This window comes from Semicossyphus pulcher, unplaced genomic scaffold (genome assembly GCF_022749685.1).
Source record: "Semicossyphus pulcher isolate SPU_LCO1_2020_fin unplaced genomic scaffold, fSemPul1.0.p SCAF_12, whole genome shotgun sequence".
Taxonomy (NCBI): Eukaryota; Metazoa; Chordata; class Actinopteri; order Labriformes; family Labridae; genus Semicossyphus; species Semicossyphus pulcher.
Window position 1 is genome coordinate 10674156 of NW_027211626.1, and position 22049 is coordinate 10696204.

Below are 22049 nucleotides of genomic sequence, written 5' to 3' on the forward strand. Positions count from 1 at the left end.
CAAAAAAAAAAGGCCAATGCCGATATGCGTCAAAATGCAGAATATCGGCGCCGATAATCGGTCTATCCCTACTATATATACTGCAAAAGTCAAAGGCTTTCATCAGTGGGCCATAGGCTCAATCACCATTGTGTTACCTCATTCTGCGATAGATAGTGACTTAACAGACATTTCAATGAAAATCTTGGAGATTATATCTTTAAGGTCATCAGTGTAAATATAACCTTGAGTAGATATTCAAAGATATTTACTGAATATGAAAAGCAGAAAATGTGAAGCATATTTTTCTTTTGTGTTTTAGCAGTTGTTCTATCACATCAGGCAATGTTTGTTTAGTAATATTAAATCATGCAAACGTTTTTTTTTTTTACAACTATGGCTTTAGACATTTATATTCAGCTGTGACAGCATGGCTGATCTATTGTCTACATGTATTTGTTTGTTCTGTGACAGTATTTAAATGTAACAACTCTCAGACATAACCTCTCATGGTTTGGGAACTTTAGGTGCTTTTCAAAGTAAGAGTCCAAATAGTCATGAAAGAACATTTTTACTTGAGGTTGCAACATTTGACAAAATGTGATCCATTGAAACGTCAGTAGTTTTGAAACCAACATGGCTGGTAATTTTGTTATGACTGAACACTGAGTCATGTTCCAATGACAGCAATTATTCTGCATGAGGAATAAAACGTCAAAATGATACACATCATGTGGAAACAAAGCCTCTCTCTATGATCACAAGCAGAACAAGATCAACAATATAATTGTAAATGCGATAAAAAAACAACAACAGCAAGAGCACATGAAAGCAAAGTGTTCCCAAAAATATGTTTTCCCCATAGCATACTACAAACAATGTGCTTCCCTCATAACAAGCACGAGAACAAGACAATTATATGAAAAGAAAATTACGCCTGGGAGGTGCGGATGGCACGGCAATATTGAATGCAGTTTATCATGAATTATAGCCCTTCATATCAGGATATCATTAAATCATCCCCTGGAGTCCAACAAGAAATCATGCAGCGTTAGAAATATGAGTGGCTGCTGCAAATTACACGGGGAGGTTAATGTCCACACAAGCTTCTCAATGAGATGTGTGCTGCTACCGCCATTCTCTGCCTCTTCTCCTTTTAGCACGATCACCTTTCTTTTTAACAACTTATGTCAAACAATAAGACCGTTATCAGTCAGTGAAGGTGAAATAAAGCATCATCTATGTTTTAATTTAGCAATTTCCACCAACCGCATCTCATACATACGGCAAATACAGTGATTCCCATGACTTTGCTCTCTGGGACTCTGTTTTGAGATTCCTGTGGTACACATGTTTGGGTTCAACCATGTCTCAAAGTCTTAAAATACAACATCCATTACTTACCGCAAATGTTAAACCACGGAGCTACTGTATTGCTGATTGAGTTCCCACGGACAAACTGACTCGAGGAATATCAGAAAGCACTGGTATGTTAGTGTTATGAGAATTTCAGCAGAATAAAGCAATGGTATCAATATGTTTAAACCGTACAGTGGCCTAACTAGTGTAGCTACTTTTATTGATAAAGGGATACTGTAACAATATATTCAAGACAGTCCTGAAAATATTTGCTCTAGGCTCGGATCCATGGCACATAAATTTGAAGAATGAAAGTTTAAAGTGCAGTCATTGGAATCTGAATGCTTCCCTTAATTAAAATGACAACTATAATGGCGTTTGGCGCTTTGCTGGAGCAGCAGGATACACACATTACATTTTTAAAGCACATTTTCACCAAGCAATATGGGGATTAAATGCCTATAAAATGTCCATAAAATGCCCAAAAAGCTAAATGAAACCCTACAAATAAACAAATTGTCAAAATTTGACCACAAAAAACGTGGCGATTAATCTCGTGTTACTGAAGGTTTTCAAACCGGTTCAGTTTTCCTTTTGCCTCGCTTCATCATGTCACCGTAAATTATGGTTGGTTACAAATTGTAAACAGTTGGTTGCTGCTGCTATTCCCAGCGTGTACACACACACACGTCCACTTTCACTGCGCACAGAGACAATGATTTATTCCCCCCTCTAAATGCCACAACAGACAGTCACGATTTATGCCTGTGACACCACGGCTGATAAAACTATGCTTTATAAACTGCTCCTGGCAGGAGTTCCCACAACTTTCACACAGCCCCCCCAGTCGGTCCTCTGCATTTTCTACAAAGTTTGCCCGCCTATAGCTCAATAAGTGCTTTTTAAAGCTGCTAGTCATATATCACAAAGAGGCAGGGGATCTTAAAAGGCAATTAAAGGCCAAAAGAGAGCAGACTGCATCTCAGACACACACAGACTGTAAAGGCAGGATGGAACAGACAGTCAGACAGAGACCATACTCACAACAAACTTAAATGAAAGCTTGTGATGAATAGAGTGTTTTTAATTGAATGTTCAGTCATTAATAATGAATTGAATACAATGCATCACGTACAAAACATTATACTTCCTCCCTCCCGAATTGAAAAGGATGCAAGATAATCAAATTATATTCTGAGGGATGGAAACAGAAGAAGATCCTGTTCAATTTGCCTCATGCAGTCTCTGTTACTTTCTCGTCCTGCTCACAAATGCATCCTGATTTGACATTCCATAAACATTCTTGTCTTAATTTTAACAAAAATTAATTTTGACATGTTCGACGTATATAGAATATTTAAATGTATTTCCCAATACACAGTCTACACTCTTTGACATGACCAACCATATCAGTAGGAAAACAACTAAATGACTGACCAGGCCAAACTTTCCCCGCCTGCTAAGATTGGACTTATGAGAGCCCACTGTTGATCTCCAGCGCTTGAGAAAGGGATTACTGTGATCAGAATTTAGGATTTTTCACAGATCTGTTATATTTTCTCAGCTCATCAAAAAGGCACAACGTCCACGCTTGAAAGGGGTTTTAGAAGACCCCAGAGGAGGGAGGACCGCAGTGGGAATTAAGAAAGTCAAAACACGGAGAGGATGTGGGATTTACTAAATGTAAGAAATGTATCAACAAATGAAGAAATGTTTTTTCCAAAACAATCATTACAGTAAAAGGACAGGAGTGTATTTTCAACTTAGTTAGTATATATGAAGTTATTCTTCTATTTGCAAATTAAAGCAAATAAATAGTAGTCGAAATGAGCAAAAACTGTGTGAGCATCAAATTGGCATCTTAATAAAATGCATTGTCTAAACTTTTCAAATGTTTGTCTCCATCTAATGTTCCCATAGAATTTTTTTCTCAATGTAAAGGCCCTTTCCCACTGGTCAAAAAACCCACTAACACCCGGCTTTTTTGCTTAGTGGACCTCGGCTCCGATCGACAATGATGGGAACACAAAACCCGGGTTGACGCTAATCTCTGCCCCCTTTCCAGCGCAATGCTATGCTCTGTCTCTAACTTCTGCGACTCCTTGTCATCTCAGCTACGAATTCTGCCCATCTCCGTCCGAGCAGCGCTCGAACATCGTTCCAAATTTGTCAGCGCTGAGTTTGATAAATAGACTGAATGATACAATAAAGACCTAACCGCCGTAACATCTTCACTGTGTACTAACCCTGTCTCCGGCGCGTATGTGATGTCAGACGGTGACAGCAGAAAAGGCATTTATAAGCAGGTCTTCCTGGGTCTGAAAAACCTGCGTCAGCGCACTAATTTTGGTGGCAAAAGGGTATAACAGAGAAATTCCTCTTGAAACAACGTAGAAAGTAAACCATTTTTCTTTGGCCAGACTATCTCTGTGTGTTTTGCCTTTTCATTTTTTCTCTGTAATATTCTCCAACATTTATGGAACAACAAAATCTGTTTTATAATGTGAACTTCTGAGCTTTCTTGGCAACAAGTGCCTTTGGGTATATGTGTTTATGTGTGAGGAGGAAATGGGGGCAAAGGTTAAACGCTGAACTGTCATGAATAGTCCCAAAAACGCATCTTAATCATCTGTACTCATGACCTTAAATGTTTTGTCACAATAGGTTGAATTTTAATAAAAGCTGGACTGAGTTTAATACTTTGATTCTTCTTCCTCGTCATCATCAAAAGTCGAGATAATCTGTCCTCTGTGAAACTCCAGGCAACATCTACAGCAAGGCTTTGTTAGCTCTGCATCGAATCCTCATTGATACCAAGTTAAGCTCGGGCAAATCTCCTGCTCTGGACACCATAATTCTTCCTTATCCATTCTGTCCTGTCTTTGCCATCGATTGTCTCCAATTCCAGTCTGGCCTAGTCTCATCTTCATGCACAATCTTCTGCAAAGAAACCCCCAGCCCCACCCCTCAACCACGCACATGCACCTGGATTATGTCAGCTAAACATATACGCACGCATGCACCTGGTAAACACCAACTCCCAGCCTGAGCGTAATTATACTTAAACTGTCCTCATCAGCCAGCTGTTGTGGACAACAATTCATCTGTCATTATGCTGTCAGTTAACACACATAGAAAGGGCCGACTGGGCCACGCTATCAGCTGTGACGTCTTCATAGGCTCTCCCCTTGTCCTTTTCACTTGTCAAATAACACAGGAGTGCAAACATTGTCTGTTTTACCTCTAAAGCAAATGGGCAGAAATACGCACTACTGTTTATATTGTATGATTATATATAGTAAAAATATGACATCATTATATCAGACAGATAAAGTAACATCAATATCTTAAGTTATCATTTTCAGTAAAAGTAATTTCTAGCTGTGTCATTGATTGTAGTGAATACACTTTTTCCTTTTTGCAGATTAAATCCAGAAACATGAATTATACTATACTTAGGGAGTCATTTTATCTGTGAATCAAGTGTGTTGTGGCAGTTACCTCTACTGGTCAGCAGATGGCGCCTCGCGGGGTTTGTTTCCAGGTGATTTGTGGTGACAGGTTTTCCCTTGTGAAATGTAGAACGTACAATTTCATTTTCGACACCTGAAAAGTAAACAATCATTTAAAAGTGTATTCGGCAAATTGCTTCGATATGTTCTGTAGTCAAAAACTGAACTTGACCGGGAAGCTAGCTAGCTGAATATGTAGGTAGGCTTAGCTAGCCAAAATGCTGAATACTGATAAGCTCACTTTAAACGAGGGCAACCCGTTTTGAGACGTTAATGAAAATATTGCTTGAAGGGGAACTTCTGTACAAGTATATGGGCAAAATAAAACTACAGTTATTTTAACTACAATGTTTTGACAGGAGATTAAATAAATGCATACATTTGCATACATTATTTATAAATTTACAGCAACTACAAGTCGCTTGACCCCCTTTTCTCCTTTTATTCAAATAGATAGCAATAGATAGCACGCGAAGGTACTGGTAATTAACTAAACATTTGCGATGTTGGTATTGAGTTTGGAAAAACTCTGCAGGGATAATGGCAGCACTTACCTGTGTTTTAAACACATTTCCAGACTGCTAATTCAGTCACCTAGTTCTGTGAGCCAATGGGGCTTGAGCATGTGCACACGTGACCTCCACGCTCAAGCACTAGCTCATAGCCGCTAGAATCTAGCTTTCCAATGCGGTTTAATCAACAACATAAACAATGTGTGATCGGCAAGTAACTATACAATTAAAACGCCGTTGTTGTTTCTCATTTCCCCGATCCATTAAAGCACCTGAGCAGAGAGGTCTGTGGTACTGCATTTGGACCCTCTTGCCAAAGATTTTAAAAAATCGGCAGCCGGAAGTGGTACGACGGCAGCCGGATGCAAACAAAATATTAGCGCGCAATTTTTTTGGGATGTGAACATTTACATAGTAAACCTTTGTGTATGTACATGTATAAAGAAAGCTAACAGTTAAATGTTGATTTGTTTTGAATCAAAACGTACACAATAGACTAAAAAGTAATTTTATGGTGCGGAATATTTGTTCCACTTGGATGAAAGATTTGGTAAGGAATCTTGAAATGTCTTCAAAACTGAGGTAAGTGTTGCGAGTTGCGGGCTTGTAAGTATAATTCGGGGGGGGGATGCTAACTCCATGATTCCAGAGTTGCAATATAAATTCAAAGTTGTGATTATATTATAAGCACTGCCGACTCACTAAGGCCTCTTAATAGACTTAGAGATCAGTACTCACTACTCTTGTTTTATACAGTTTACAGTTCAATAATGTGTTTGGGGCCCTCCAAGCCAGTGTGGGAATAAGTGTTTTGGGCATACATATGACTGCTCTCTATGATTGCACAGGTGAACTATACATAATGCGGGTATGTCTTCAACAAAGTTACCAGCTTTATAAAGATGGAAAACAGTCAAAGATGAGTGAAATTCTATGAAAGTATACATAACCGTACCCTCACCCCAATATATTCCCTTTAACAAAAGTGTAGAGTAGTATATTTTACACAACAATGGTAGATCATCTTTTACCCTTTGAATTTAAATTGGTTAATTCTTTATCTGTCTTGCTGATGGATAAAAGGATGTGACTTTGTTCTGCTCTGAGACAATATATCTGATAATGTAAAATTACATGTGATGATTGGTGATAGCCTTCCTGATTTCTGGTTTAATTTGATGGTCTGGAAGGCGGGGGGTTCCTTCCTTGGGGCTTTGGGCTTTGGGGCCTACAATTTCTTGATTAGATAGACATAGTTTCCATTTACACATGTGTGACCTGCCTTGGGTTTTTATTTCACAATTCATGGTGCTTTTGAATTTACACCTTGTTCTCAAAAATGGGACAACACATCTGTGAGATTTTTGTTGTCAAATAACTTTAAATAGACCTTGTAGTTAAATGTATACTACAAATGAAATGGAACACATCTTAATGTAGCAACAGAGGGGAATTACAACACTGCAGAATACATCTATAGTGCTGCATATGCCAACTGTTGGGAGCATTTTATCAATGAGAGCTGGGATGGGGAGCGGAACAACATTCATAACACTTTACCAAATTACTGCCAATATTGCCTCCATCATAAATTCTGACAACACTACAGAAAATCTAAACTGTAGCATATAGCCTAATATTACTTGAGATGTAACCTGTGATAAATTCTCAGTCGCCTAGGTTTTCAGAAATGTTTATTAGGTTGTTATTGAGCACAATAACTGTATGCATTGTTTATTTAATCAACACTGATATTTCATCGGATTGTATTTTGTTCTACTTTGAACAGGGCTGAAAGTGATACCTTCAGGAGACATTGTTTGGTTGTGTCTTCATGACAAGTGCATACTATTTAGGCTGACATCCAGTTGCTTCAATCATTAGTTGACTGACATAGAGATAATGCACTTACCTTTTACAGTTGAAAAAATGTAAATTTAATTAAACTTTTTTATGGTTACCAAAGTAATTTACCTTTGTTTGGAAATGATCTTTTAAGGCATGAAAACCATGGTCTGCCAGGAAGAGGACACACCCCGGAATAATAAGACCCCTCAATTAAAGAAATAATTGAATTTTGCAAGCATTATCAGTCATACAAATCTCGATGGGAGCAAACATAATTTAATTTCCCAGTCTCAAATTTGGCGTCGCCTCTACAAGAAACCATGAACATAAATACATGTCTTTTACCCTGTGAAAGATATAGCATGTTGTTAGTCCGTTGTGTTGTAGTAGACTATGAGAAGTCAGTCGGTTTTTTCTTTGTTCATATTCTTCTATGCTCCTCAAGTCACCTCAACTGTAAACCAGAAAGCATAAACTTAACAACCATGCGATGTTACCTAAAGGTTCCCTGAGGATTATTTTAAAAAACAACTCCTGGAAAACTTTCAGAGAACATAGAGAATCTCCAGGGAATGTTCCCTAAAGGTTCTCTAGAGTTGTAAGTATTAAAAAATAAGGAAACCTTCAGAGAATGTTCAGTGAACATCCCTGAAGGTTCCCTGAATATTATGTAATGTAGGCTTGCTGATGTCGTGCTTTATACCAATGTCACACGGTGGTCATGCGTACATGAATTACACATCACAAGGTTTTCCCAGAAAAGTTATTGGCCATAAGGCCTTACATTAAGTCGAAGTTAAAAGCTGACAGGGCATTTGATAATAAGACTATGTAACGTGTTGTTTAAATTAGTAATTGCACTACAATGCATTGTAGAATTGTGTTTTGTCAGCAATATCCATAGAAATTACATTAATAAATATAATAAAATAGATTATGTTTACAATCCCTTACGATTCATGCAAGGTTTGTGAACTCTCCCCTGACTGAAAATGTGTTTGCTGAGTAATTTATTCTCGGGGCTCTTCTTTATACAAGGATCAGTACAAGACAGAATATCCATGTGGGATATATGTCTTGACAAGGACACATTTAATATTTTTCTTGTTTCTTTGGTCTTTACATATTAGGCCAAATAATTGCACAATATTTGCAATTGCAGATGTGCAGCTTGTATCACATGTATGTGCAGAGGCAGTTAAGAGAAGGGGGATTAATGAGCTATGACTGCCATCTGCAGACAGGTGTGTGGAATTGCTAAAAATAAATATGGCCATACCAAAATGTAAAATAGGAATACATGAGTAGACTCTCTTTCGTTTATAAATGTAATGTCTTAACACAGTTGACATAAGACTTGGCACTCGGTTTATTTGGGTCTTCCAGGAAGCGTGTGTCTGAGCATGCGCGCTCTTCTGTCTGCGCGAGGTTGTATCAGAGCCAATCACGTTTTAGATAAACACAATATTGCGTCATTGTTATTGTGGTAGCTGGAGCTACTGCTGCATACAGTGATTTCGCCACCATTTCGCTTACATTTAGGCCTCTAAAACTGCGTTAACGTGTGGACCCGCAAGATAATAAGCACTACAATGTCGCTCCAAAAGGACATTTCATCGGACGAAAGTTTGCAAGGTAAAGTATAAACAACAAAACCGCTCCTAGCTCACCATTGTTTATGCTAGCACTAGCAGATAGTAATGAAAACACATGGTAACTAACGTTTAATTACCCAAGCTATCCCCATGTAAAGTCTAGTTTTAACAGACTTGAGGCATAGCAGTATAAACATTTCTTAAAATAAAGACGTGGACAGACCACTAAGAGGACAGCCCATCGACCTAGTTAGATAATGTTGCTTGTTTGCAGTGTTGCGAAATCAAATGCCTTCATGCCAAAACAGTCTCTGTGTTTATTGTTCTAGTATTCCCAGTCTGCGTGCCAGTCCTTGCCTATATTCATGTTTTAAGACTGTGTATGTTATTTTAGGTTCCTGGGTTGAGCTGCATTTCAGTGGCACTGCCTCTCAGAGCACCAGTCATCACGGGAGCCAGGAGCAGATCCCCACCACCAGCCAGGAGTGTGACATGGAGAAAATGTTGCTTGACGCTCAGCACGAGTCAGGCAGAAACAGCTCCAGAGGAAGCTCTCAGTGCAGCAGGTTTGTGTGGAATGGGGAAGCACTGATTGTGTGTGTTGTACATTGTGTATTTAAGATTTTCAGGAAGAGCGATTTCAAACATGTGTCTTAAAGTGACCAAAGGTTCCCTTATGTGTGTTTTTCACAACAGCCCACTTAGAGCACAGACCCCCCTTCTTGTGTGGAGAGGCTCAGAGGGAAACAGCTCACAGGTATATTTGTTGGAACCACTGACCTATATCAAAGTCTAATTAAATACGTGTAGTTTTGTTAAAGCTCCTGTGAGGAGTTTTTTGCTGGTTATGAAACAGACTGAAATTAATTCTGATTACTCTATACAACCTACAAAAGCAAACCAGACCATCAGTGATAGATTGATATTTCTATATAGTTACTTTTAATGTCTGAAACTGCTGGTGCTGGGTAGGTGTCAGATGAAGTGATTCACTGCACACTGCCTTTGTTTACATTTTCAAGGGCAAACATTTAAAGTGAGTGATACATATGGCTGTTAAAAAAAACAGGATTAGATTGTTCCTTAAGAACCACCACTTCAGCATGTACCGGACAAAATCAGCAAAAGATGAGAGGTACAGCTTTGTCCACAGGGGGCGCCAGAATCAACACAAACCGAAAGCTCCTCACAGGAGCTTTAAGTAGTTTATTTGATGTTTTTGAATATCAGTGATGGCCAAGTTGTTGGTGGATACGTCCTGACAGAAATTGACATTCCACAATCGGTGTTTCTAGTCAGATGAAGACTTCCAAGAAAGACGACGGGAGGTGGAGAACATGATGAAGAAAAATGCTGACTGGATCTGGGACTGGTCTAGTCGACCTGAGAACAGCCCCCCAAAGTATGTAGCTCCTTCCAATTTCCCAACTCTTATAATATTTTTGTATGGATTATATGTTTTGTAAAAAAGTTACATCAGTCAACATAATAATTCACAGAATAAAAAATGTGTTTGCACAATGTTATAGATGTGTAAATGATGACTAAAACCATGTGAGTACAATGTGAATGCAAAAGTAATCATTAGCCTAACCTTATTTGTCGTTTGGCATGATTTATAACTGTAATTCATCGAATGAAAAAAGAGGTTGTCTGTGTGAGCAGAGGTATCAGCCTGACATTAGAATGACACTCATTCATTTTAATGTATTCATAACTGTGAAAAATTAATGTGCTCCTCTGTAGGGAGTTCCTGCTGAAGTACCCTAAGCGCACGACCTCTCTCAGCATCAGGAACACCAGCGTCATGAAGAAGGGGGGCGTTCTCTCTGCTGACTTTCTGAAGCTTTTCCTTCCCTCATTAATCATTTCTCACATACTTGCTGTTGGCCTAGGGTAAGCAACATTATTTAATCTCTCACTCTAGTAATATTACAGTATCTAAAAATAACAAAACTACCTCATAGGAACCTCTAGAGGCAATTGCAGAAGGATCCTTAAAGAACTGTTTAAAACCTCATGACCACATATAATTGATGTATATTGATATAAATAATGAAATTAACATACAGATGAAAAATTATATTCTAAATATTTTCTAAATCATACAAGAAGGTCAAGACATGGTTACCTACTGTTAGAATCACCACTGGTGCAAACAGACCTTTAATTGCTCCAAAACAACATGAATAATTTAGTGTTAGTCTGTGTGTTAGCCACCTGTCAATCAATATTAGGATGATAGATTACAGTCTTGTTTTGAATTCAATGGTTGGGCAACAGTTTAGTTCACATTTCTACAGTGGAATTTATAAACATTTAGCTTAGTTCCATGAAGGGGTAATACAGTATATACAAAACAGAAAAATAAATGGCATCATAAATGGTGTAATTTTTGTGCTTTATATTTCTGGATTTTTTATCCTATCTTGCTCTGAGCACCATCAAATTGTATGTTTTTCTATCTCTTTTTAGGATATATATTGGGAAGCGTCTGACCTCCCACAACACCTACTGAATAGGAATAGTCACCTTGATGTGACCATCTTGGCATGCCTTAAAACGGGACCTTCTGCATATCACGGAAGATGTGGCAATGTGACACTGTTTTAATTTTATTGAGCTACCCCATGTCGCCCGCACCAGCTTGGACAGTTAAGGATCTGTCACTGCTGCTTTCAAGGTGTAAAGACCTGAACACAACAGTGACCGATCCTCTGCTCCTCGCTTGTCTTGGCCTGGAGATGACTGTTTTGCTGCTTCCTGCTCCTTAAATCTGCACGTTAGGGAACTGATATACTGTGTGTCATTGGCTTTTTATTTGGAATGAGAATCACTTTTGATTTGACAAAATACGCTGTCAGTTGATAAACTTTTTATTTCTAACTTATTTTACTGTCTAAGGGATCATTAGCATAGTGATTGCACCTATTACTGATTGCCCAATTTGTGCAAATATCAATTAAGATTATGATAATCACATTGCTTATCAAGCACCTGTATGGTCCATTTTTGTTCATCAAGTCCAAATAAAATAAACATACAAAAAAGTCAACGTTATTACACGGAGCTTAATTTTTATGAAAGGAAAGCACCACATGCAGATGAACACAATTAAAATTTTATTGAACTTTGGTCAAAATAATAAACAAGTGAATACATTGCCACCATGTTAGGAATCAATGGACAAAGACAATGCATTATTATGTGTTTTAATGTCATCAGTATATGTTTTGTGTAGTCAACCTTCATTTCTGCATTCACAACTACGGAGATAAGATCCACATTTGCAGTACGCGGTTCAAATTGGGGTGAGATCCCTAACGAATGAATAAGGGCACATGTATGAGGCCTGTCTGAATTTCCTACTTATTACATTATCCGGAGGCACTCTATCACATAAACTGTATGGTGTGCCATTTTCCTCCTTAGTGATTTTCATAGACAGCCACATGTAGCAGCAGTATATGAGGACATAACTCTATAAAATAGGATTTACAAATAATGCACATGAGGTTTGTAAAACGTTTGGGGACATAACTTGTAGCTGTCACTGATAGAAGTAGGTATTAAGGCTGCAGATTCCCTTTGTCCTGGGCCCCATCTTGTGCCATGTAGTTTCCAGCCTGCATCCTAAAACATGGTCAAAAAACGTTGAAATTAATCTCTTGACACAAACACATTATCGGTTGTCTCCAACAGTGATTCAGACACTGGTAGCCCCAAATAGTATTTCCATAACAAGTTAGCTTGAGATCTGCTCAAAGACAGTGGTGTGACTGGACATTTTTCCACCTCTCTACAACATAAAAACATGCAAAGCAATAAACATGTTTTAATACATACTTCTAAATTTAAAAACACATCTGTAGTTTTAGTTTCTTTTATTATGTGGATGACAAGGTGTACTTGAGTAGATACAGTCAGTGAAATTATGTCACCGTATTGACTGGGGTAAAGTAAGAGGAGGGAGGGGGAGAAAAGAAAACAGGTCCACTTTCCAAATTCATGGCCTCTTCCACCAGTAGTTTGACCTGAATACATGGCCAATGGGGGAATGTTACAGTTAGGCTTATTGGCCAATAATCCGTGCTTCAGAGGGCCCAAAATCTTTGAGATGATGTTACAACTTTGACAAGACGTCATTTTAAGGGCTTCCAAGAGTTCTGTCGTTAAATCATGAAATGAAGGCTTAAAATGTCAACACAAACACCAACGTTCAAGAGTTTGACCTCTAGGGAGTGCCATTCCGTCAATTAGACCCGAATTGGGCTTTCTGGGTCAGGGGGGCATGTTGATTGCCCTGGTGCCAAAGGCAAAAACAACCTAAGCTCAGACTCAAAATAAAACAGGCCTATGGATCAACCTCCTGTGGCAAAAAAAGTAGACACGTGCTTTCGAATTCTTCACCAGGAGGACAACGAGGCTGTTTCTTCTTATACAGATAGACAAGTAGTAGGCTTAACTACACAGGTACGGTAAAAGCCCTATCCTCTGGAGCCCCAAATCTTCTAGTTGATTTTGTCCTGGAAAATGTACAAGTTGTTGGTGGCTGCCACAGCTATCACGTTATCTTTGGGGTGCCAGGCAGTGTGGAGGATCTTCTTGTTGAAGTCCAGGCTGTCCACGCTGATCTCATCCTTCTTCCTCTTGCCCCCGGTGGACACTTTGCGCGGTTTGAGCGTAGCCCGTGGTTTGCTGCTCTCCCGGGACGCCTCCAGTGTGATGTCCCGCCTGGTGTTGCGGTCAAACATTCGGAAGAAGTTGTTGTAGGAGCCGGTCATGATGGCACTGATGGAGAGAGAAAATTAAAATGGTTTGTCTACGTTCATTTGAAACAACAGAACAAAACAAAAATGATGCCACCAGCGACTGGTATCAGAACTAGAAGTGAAATGCAAATACAACAAGGACACATACCTGTCACTGCCATTCCAGCAGCACTCGAACTTGTCAAAGATGCAGTCATTTTCATACAAGGAGCAGAGCTTACTGCGAAGGTATTCATGGACCTGAAACAAAATATATCACTTAGCCTACATATTAGGCTACATATTCACTTAAACGTAATGTCTCCATCTGTGTGGATATAATCGAAATGTTACAGGGCTCATCCAGCTTACACAATACTCATTACTTTTACCCCATGTCTTTACTTCAGCGACTGGTGAGTTGAGAACTGCCTGCAGCTCCAAGCACCTGTCGCGCTACCACTTTTATGAGTCCCAAGAAGCATTAGCTGAAGGGATCAAATCCTTTTGTACTTCAGTATTTTTCTACAACCATTTTAATACTGGCTTTTTTGGATATATACAATGGAAGGTGAGGGGTACAAAGCAGCGCATCAGGCTTGTTGTCTTTGCGGAAAAAAACTGATGTATTACTGAAATAATAGTTTAAAACATTTGTCACCAGAAGCCCTTTTTAGTGTATATTACAGTTCTCTTATGTGAGGCCCAATTTCAGCTGACACTTGAATCCGAGAGATCTTTTTAAACATCATGTTCTTATTTTCTTCCCACACCTGATTCAATGCCAAGTCACAAGAGAAAGTTAAGTGTTCTCTCACCTGATACGTCTCCACTGGCCTGTTCTCCATGTTGAGGTCCCAAACTTTGACGGAGAGGTAGTCACGTGTCATCATATAGCGTCCGCTGTGACTGAACTTCACGTCCGAGATGGAGGAGATGATCTCAGAGAAAAAGGATCGGCTGCTCGGATCCTCAGGCTCCTCAAAGACTAGAAAGAAAAAATAAAAACAAATATTGTGACCGTTATTCCTAATATCAGTCAAATCATGGACTTGTTGAAGTTCAAGTACTTCAAAGAAAAAAACGTTATCTATAAAAGATTAAAAAAAAGATACATATATATTTGTATTTTTAATTGATCAAAATTATATACAACCAACATGCCAAATAACGAATAAATTACATTTAACACATCCTATAGTCTTCAAGTGTATTGTTTTTAAGTAAAGACTGTATCAATTTATAGTAGCATAATAAATGGGACTCTTCTACCTAATGAATAAATTATGTCATTGGTCGAACAAAGGTGTAATCAATGAATTAAACATTCACAATGTGACTGACTAAACCTCGCAGCATTATTATAAAAGGTACTTACACTTTGAGTGCCGATCACAGAGTGCCGCTGCTCGCATGTCGCACAGACGGATGGTGCCTTTGCTACTGCTGTACACAAATACATTGCATTGGTGTGGATGGCACTCAGCAGCTGTGATTACTTCTGTCAGTTCCTCCATGTTGGCGGGCTTGATGTCTACAATATCTGGGAACACAGTGTTAAGGAACTAGCGGTCTTATGTTTCATTATGAAACAATGCAGAGACTTTTGGTCTACGAGCCACATGTCTATTATCTGCTTTCTGATGACGAAAAAAGGATACTAAAACTTCTGTCTGTGATTTCCAAGTGCCATAGATTTATTCTTAGGTCATCTGCGGAGAGGTACGTTTCATGATCACTATTTACAGAAATGGAATTAATGTGATAGGTGTGCGCATTTGCAAAGATCCTCCGTGGGCTTGCTTCTACCATGAGATCCATTGGCATCAGTACTGGTACCTGAAACATACAACATGCACCTTATGTAAGATAAGATAAAACATTAAAACAGCCATGCTCCAAAATTAGACGTATAAATACACATACCCGTAAAGAGGTGATTCTAAAGGGGTCTCTGAGTCGTCCATCTTCATCTTTCAGGTTGTAACCTTCTGCTCGTTTATCTCTTTCACTTATTTTCCACAATTTGATAGTTTTATCTGACAATCAGAGACAGTTGAGTTGTAAAGTTTACACATAAATAATATATCCGATAGTAACAAATAATCAAAACAGAGAGTGAACTCACCATTTGTTGAAAGTAGAAAGTGAGCAGCATTTTGTTGGGGTAGCCATCTTATTTTATTTATTTTTTCCTCAATTTCTAAACTTTTCAAATAGTCAAATTCTGGCTCGTGACTCTGAAAAGTGCTATAGACGTTGTACTCCCCGCGAAGGTGTGGACGATTCTTAGACTGAAAACAAATATTGTACACATTAGTGACAAGGTGATTACACTATAACTGCAACAGAGCGGTATATAACCTCTGACATAATGTGTTGATGGGGACTAATTTATCAGTGTATTTGTATCTTACCTCCTGTTCATGTTGAAAAATCACTACTCTGCCTCCTTTATCTCCAGTTGCGAGCAATTCTCCAGAATAGTTGAACTCAACTGTTGAGATTATGTCAGCTGAAAATGGACACAAATCAAAGCAGATCAGACTAAACAGCTCAGCTGTCATGAAGGCAGTTATGTTAACAGCTAGAAATACATTAGTCAAACACACACAACCCATCCACTATGTACTGAATGAATGAATGAAAACAAGCATGATGTCACTTGACAATTTATGGACGCAGCACATTGACGTCATGGACACGGTCGCTCCCCTTTAATAGCCTAGCCACCACCTAGCATACTGCTAGCTAGCGACAAACAGTCATTTACAGAAGAAAGGGCGTTTGTGCAAATGATCCACAAACAAACCTACACCATATCCGACAGCTGTCTTATATCAAAACCTGTGCGATCATCTAGCTATCGTGCATCTCATGTGAAGCCCCCAGAGCATCATCACCATAAGAACATCCAGCTAGCTGCCCACCGCTGTAGCCTAGCCGTTAAGCTAACGTTAGCCACATACCTTCCGCAACATCTTCATCTATCGCTCCTTTCACTTGAGAGAAACACCACTGAAAATCATTTCCTCCTGCAACTCCTGTGAAAAGAACACATCGTTAGTTTGTATCTTATTCACGTTTCGTCTGTCGACAAAATGACCTGACACTGACAGTTTGACAACTAGCAACTTAGCTAGCCAGCGCTACCGTTGGCTAGCTAAGTTGCAGATTCAGGCCATCACACACACCAAGTGAGGTGGGTCCTTCTCCTCCCTTTAAAAGTAGCTTACCCGCCATTGCTTCATGTAGCAGCTATTGCTGTACACAGCTTCCAATAGCTAATCAACCAATGCGGCTTGCTCAGGGAAATAGATAGCATCCACAATCAGTGTGAAGACTCGGGTCCAGATCTGTCAAGACCACGGAAATTATCCGTGATTTTTTTTTCTTCCAAAATGGCGCACAGTACATGGAGAAATGACGTCATGCACACATGCCACATCCTGGCTCCATCCATCCTCCTGAGCATCATATTATTAAATGTGCAGTAAGTCTTTATTTTCTATGGATTCAACTGTATTTCATCACACTACTTATTAATATTTATTAATTTAGCCTGTCAAAGCCAGTTCAGATCTCCTGTGATGTGTGGGCAATAAAGATGACAAACCGTCAGGATGTTGGTATTTTGATTCAAGTTGAAGCAAACCAAATTAGATAAAATAAAAAAGCCAACATATGCAGCATTATTTGTTTCTTGTTTTCATTTTACAAGTAAGTTGTATGTATGTTATTCAAACATTAAGAGTAATTGCAGATATGTTCTTGCAGAGATGCAAGAAAATCACACAAAATTCTATTTACAAATTACACTTCACATTTTTGGGGTTTTGGCTTGGTTGTTGATGTTAGATTTGACATGTGGGTTTACTCAAATTTGTATGACACCCATACGGTCAAGCGCCTAGCTTGCATTATATGGTCAATGGGTGACATCTAGTGGGGGAATGATGTAAATCCAGTTCATTTTTGTGGGGCATTTTACACCTCCAATAATAAAGTGCATTTTTAAACTTTTCTGTCACTATTTAGCAGACATGCAGTGATGTTTTTTTTTTCTTTAAAACCAGATCTATCAAATCTGTCTACTCAAACAAACACAATTATTATTGCATTGTTAAGATTAGGTAAGCTTTATTGATCCCCATGGGGGAAATTTACTCGTTAAAATTGCACCTTTTACTTCCAGAGTTTGAATATTTGGCCTGGAGGAGGAAGGAAATATGCTCTAAAGACCATTCACTGTTAAAGGCTTTTACAACACATTATTCCTATAACCGTATAGGCTTTAATCCTTTCATAGAAATGCCCTTTGAATAAGTACAATCAAATACAATACTTTTTTATTCATTTAATCTAATTCAAAGTCTATCATTCCTATCACCGTGGATCCCAACATATCTGTGTATCTATTTTATCCATCCATCTACATATCTATCCATAATATAGAAAAGTAATAGTATCCATAAAGTAACAGCCTACTTGCCATATTTGTTTTTTTCTGTTTTTTTCTCAGTATGTCAAACAATTTCATTTTAAACTATATAAAATATGTAATGTTGTTTCCAGATGTCAGTTATTACATTAGAGAACAAAACTTTTCAAATTCTGCTTAAAATGCGTCTAAAAGTTTGCCACGTGTTTCTCTCTATTGGAGAATATGCTCAAAATCATGTTGGAAAAATATATGCGTGCAAAAATAGATGTTAGAGCTGATGTAGATGCTTTTAGCTTTATGCTTATTTTTCTGCAAACAGCTCTCTCTGCAGAGTTTGGGTTGTCAGGAGTTGGGAGGAGAAGGATAGCCCACAGGGGCTGATTGTGCAATAAAAAAAAGGCACAATCCAAAATAATAAAACTACAGCAAATGCTGATGAAGTGTGAGAATATTTAATATGTGGGTCACATTCCTGTGGATAAAATAGAATAACCAGAGACCTGTTCTTTTTAATACACCAGTTGATAGAAGCACATTATTCAAATATATATTAACATATTAATTTTGCTGAATGGTGGAATAAGGTTGACTGTTTGCCTAGTTGTTAACTCTGAAAATAGCACAGTAGCCAGAAATAATGCTTCTTTTTAACTTAGTATCACAGGTCACATATGTTTTTTGATGCTCGCACATCACCTTTAATGACTTTAAGTTACTGATTATGCTCCTATAGTCATGGTATTTTCTTTTCTGTGATTCTAAACTTGGTATTTGCTGCATCTGCAGATTGTCCAGGAGGGGGCCATTGAAGAAAGAGATGCCCCCAGAAAGACCTGGATCACAACCTTCTCCCTGCTATCTCCTGAGCTCCACATCCCTCTCATCACTCACAGAGTGTCCCCGAGGGAGCAGCAGAGCAGGGGCCTGGAGGTTAGGAACATACAGCATACACTCACACAAACACACAGAGCCTCTATATATAAAGGTGGACAAACTTGTACCTGCAGTGTAGGTACAAGTTGGATAGTATAGGATGATTTATAGAAATGGAAGCATGTATAGGAATGTCACATTTTACACTAGCAGAATGCATTTTGATTTGTGAGTTGTATATTTCGTAGATGATCTCTAACATACAGCTATGTATGGTCTTTAAACAAACAGTAACCACAGATGTAACACCTACTTGGTTCGTATTTGTAGGTCGTATATGTGAGGATTTTCACATTAATCTTACAATAGATTGTTTACTAATATTTTGTAAAACCATCATTATTCAAAGAACCACTAAATCGGGATGGACGATATTATCAGCACGTTATCGGTATCTGCAGATTATGGCTTAAAAATGACATATCGGCATCGGCCGATATGTCATTTTTCTGCCGATATTTCCGCCGATAAAACAAGGCTTTAATTATGCCTAAATGCTCGATAATTCCCTTAAAAAGCTTGACGTAATGCTAAGACATTAACTCGGCGCGAGTGTGCACCGAGCCTCTTCCATTGAGCATGAAGAAGGGTGCAAGATGTCTGCGGTATGGCAGTTTTTCGGACAGCAAGGTTGCTATTAGCAATAGGTGCTCTGCATCGGTCATGGGAGGAGGGGCCAAATCTCATCATCCAAGCATGTCTAAGCTGTATTAATATAAAAGTTTTATTTAAAACAAAGTGTTGCATACAAATAAATGTGGCATGTTGTACTTAACCTAAGTAGTTTTCTTATATTGCCCAGTGAATGTATACTCTATTACTGCATCTGCCAGTGGGCCACTACAATAATAGTAGGCATGATATCAGTTCCACTACAGGGGAGACTTCATGTTCTTTGCAATTAGTTGTAAAAAAAAACATGCGCCTAATATATCTGTATCGAAATCAGCAGTGGGCAAAAAGGGTTGAAAAATATCGGCATATCGGACATCGGCAAAAAAAATCCAATATCGTGCATCCCTACCACTAAAACATCCTTTGCTTCCACACGAGGAGCCTCGTGTAGCTCCACAAATTAAAGCACAAAAGGAGTTTGCAGTGTTTTTCTTTCTTTTACTTTTAAACCTCTGACTGAGTTGAATATACTGCGCAGCCTTTGGATAAAGCACACTTTATTTGTTTTATACAGTCAGTATGTATCCAGTTTAAAGCATTACGTAGAGGGGGTTCAGCTACAATACTAACGGCTAAATCAGAACAAAACATAGTCAATACTTTTTTGTACATGTAAGAAATGATTGAAACAGACGTTTTTTAATTTTCCCAGCACTCAGTAACATCTTTTACTGTACATTATACTGCTATACTAAAGTTACATCCTTAACTAACAGTGCACTATTACAAATATAACAACTGTTTGTGTTCACCATCACAGTGTGAAGGAGAAAATATTTGAGTCGAGCCTAATTTGGGGTTTAATAAACCGTACAGCTTAATTGTTGTGTACACTACATTTTTCACATTTTTACAAGTTCACTGTTGCGGCTGTGACTGTGTGTGTGTGTGTGTGTGTGTGTGTGTGTGTGTGTGTGTGTGTGTGTGTGCTGCCGTGCCGTAGCTTCATCAGGTATAAGGAGAGGTGTTGACTTTATTCCGAGCCTCCAGTAACACCACTGACTCTGATAGTTCCCCATCCCTGTGGGAATTCATTATAAGACAGCTAGAGGCTGCTTGTGGATGGTTACTGTGCTGCCCGTATGTTAACTTGTCGCTATCGCGCAAGGCAAACATGTGGTGCAGCTGCTTTCTCTGGCTGTGGGCAACCTGGAGAGATTGATTGGTGAGCCTTCTGTTTTATCCAGGATCAGGGCCACATTCAGTAGACATGGTGCCTCCGGAGAAGCAGCCATTTTCCCCAGAAAATATGGCTCATTACCAGCACAGACAAAATGAAGGTATATTGACTTTTTAACATCTTACACCGTTACCTATTCCAGAGCCGTTTAACAACACACATTTGTTATCCTGGAAATCTTTACTTCATTGTATTCCCATGTTATACAAAAACATGAGCTCATCATGTTTAAGCCTCTCTTAAGAAATCAAACACTGCATATCTATTTCAGTTTGTATTTACACACATACATACCCATACACGTGCATTTTCACCCCGCACACACAAACATACCCTTCCCCCCATCAGACAGTTTTTAACACAAACCATTGGCCAGTGGATGTGTCTGCTCTGCTCAGGGGCATAAGCTCTGTCCAGACCCTCAGTCTTAACTCTCGTACACACACACACACACACTCACACACACAAACAGCAAAGACAAACACAATCAATTATTCAACACTCTTGTTTTGGCTCATGTGTTTTTTTCTTATTATTTCTGTTCTGTTGTTTCTATAGCATCCTCTGGCAGCCTCGCAGCCAGGAGGCCCCGATGAGTGAGCTACGAGGCCTGATGACTTGAGGTCTGTGTATGTCTTTGTAATTTAGATGGCAGAGTAATAATTTGCATGCACAGCCTTCAACATTGTCTCATTGTCTGAAGCAGATTATCCTCGCGGCTTTTCCACAACTGAGGGTTGTCAAAGACCTGGCTTGGAAGACAAACCTTTGTCTCCGTGTTTATTTCCCCCATGAGTGGAAATTTTCAGTGCGGTCATTCGGTGTAGTTAAACCTCTCGCTGGAGCGCACAAGCAGCCTGTGCAAACAGCACTCCCTCCTTTGCTTTGTAGTATTCCTTCACCAGATGCACCTCTTAAGTACAAGCTCTCTGCCTACATATGTAAGGTACATGTGTAGGGTGTATTTTACATACAGGGACTGTCATTTTTCAGTGTGCAAATCTGTGCACTAGATGGCACTATGGCACTTATTATTTAACGGCGATGGATAATTTCCATTTTGAGGATAAGTGCGTGCTGCTGACACAAGTCATGATCACAAAGTGCTTGTTTTCCCGAGCCGATGTTGATACTATCAGGACACATCCACTCACATTTATTAATTAGCTGCTTTGACCTTTAAGCACAAAGCTTTTTTTTTTTTTACCGCCATAGTTTCAAGTGAGATATAGTGAATGAAAATACTGAATTGGAGCCGTGT

At 38.9% G+C, this 22049-nt stretch overlaps 2 protein-coding genes across 2 annotated transcripts; one reads left to right on the forward strand and one right to left on the reverse strand.

Moving 5' to 3' along the window:
• Positions 1-8693: 8693 nt before the first annotated feature.
• On the forward strand, positions 8694-11860 carry bnip4 (BCL2 interacting protein 4). Its single transcript, XM_069658116.1, has 6 exons — positions 8694-8845; positions 9200-9371; positions 9502-9562; positions 10101-10207; positions 10552-10701; positions 11281-11860. Exons 1-6 carry the CDS (start codon positions 8803-8805, stop codon positions 11321-11323), a joined length of 576 nt encoding a protein of 191 aa, XP_069514217.1. The 5' UTR covers positions 8694-8802; the 3' UTR covers positions 11324-11860.
• Positions 11861-11906: 46 nt separating this feature from the next.
• Positions 11907-16933, reverse strand: LOC138588190 (serine/threonine-protein phosphatase 2A 55 kDa regulatory subunit B delta isoform). Its single transcript, XM_069658115.1, has 10 exons — positions 16793-16933; positions 16526-16600; positions 15974-16071; positions 15685-15850; positions 15483-15595; positions 15218-15395; positions 14935-15099; positions 14375-14544; positions 13726-13817; positions 11907-13596 (listed from the first exon to the last, which is right to left on the reverse strand). The coding sequence occupies exons 1-10, from the start codon at positions 16797-16799 to the stop codon at positions 13317-13319; spliced, it is 1344 nt and encodes a 447-aa protein (XP_069514216.1). The 5' UTR covers positions 16800-16933; the 3' UTR covers positions 11907-13316.
• Positions 16934-22049: the final 5116 nt, after the last annotated feature.

What these genes read in the sequence shown, in the direction of transcription:
- bnip4 (XM_069658116.1), top strand. Translation starts at nt 8,803, where the DNA reads ATGTCGCTCCAAAAGGACATTTCATCGGACGAAAGTTTGCAAG. An exon ending in CCTGAGAACAGCCCCCCAAA is followed by an intron (nt 10,208 to 10,551) that starts GTATGTAGCTCC and finishes GCTCCTCTGTAG; the next exon opens with GGAGTTCCTGCTGAAGTACC. An exon ending in ATACTTGCTGTTGGCCTAGG is followed by an intron (nt 10,702 to 11,280) that starts GTAAGCAACATT and finishes ATCTCTTTTTAG; the next exon opens with GATATATATTGGGAAGCGTC.
- LOC138588190 (XM_069658115.1), bottom strand. An exon ending in AATCACAGACAGAAGTTTTA is followed by an intron (nt 15,100 to 15,217) that starts GTATCCTTTTTT and finishes CTGTGTTCCCAG; the next exon opens with ATATTGTAGACATCAAGCCC. An exon ending in GGCCAGTGGAGACGTATCAG is followed by an intron (nt 13,818 to 14,374) that starts GTGAGAGAACAC and finishes ATTTTGTTTCAG; the next exon opens with GTCCATGAATACCTTCGCAG.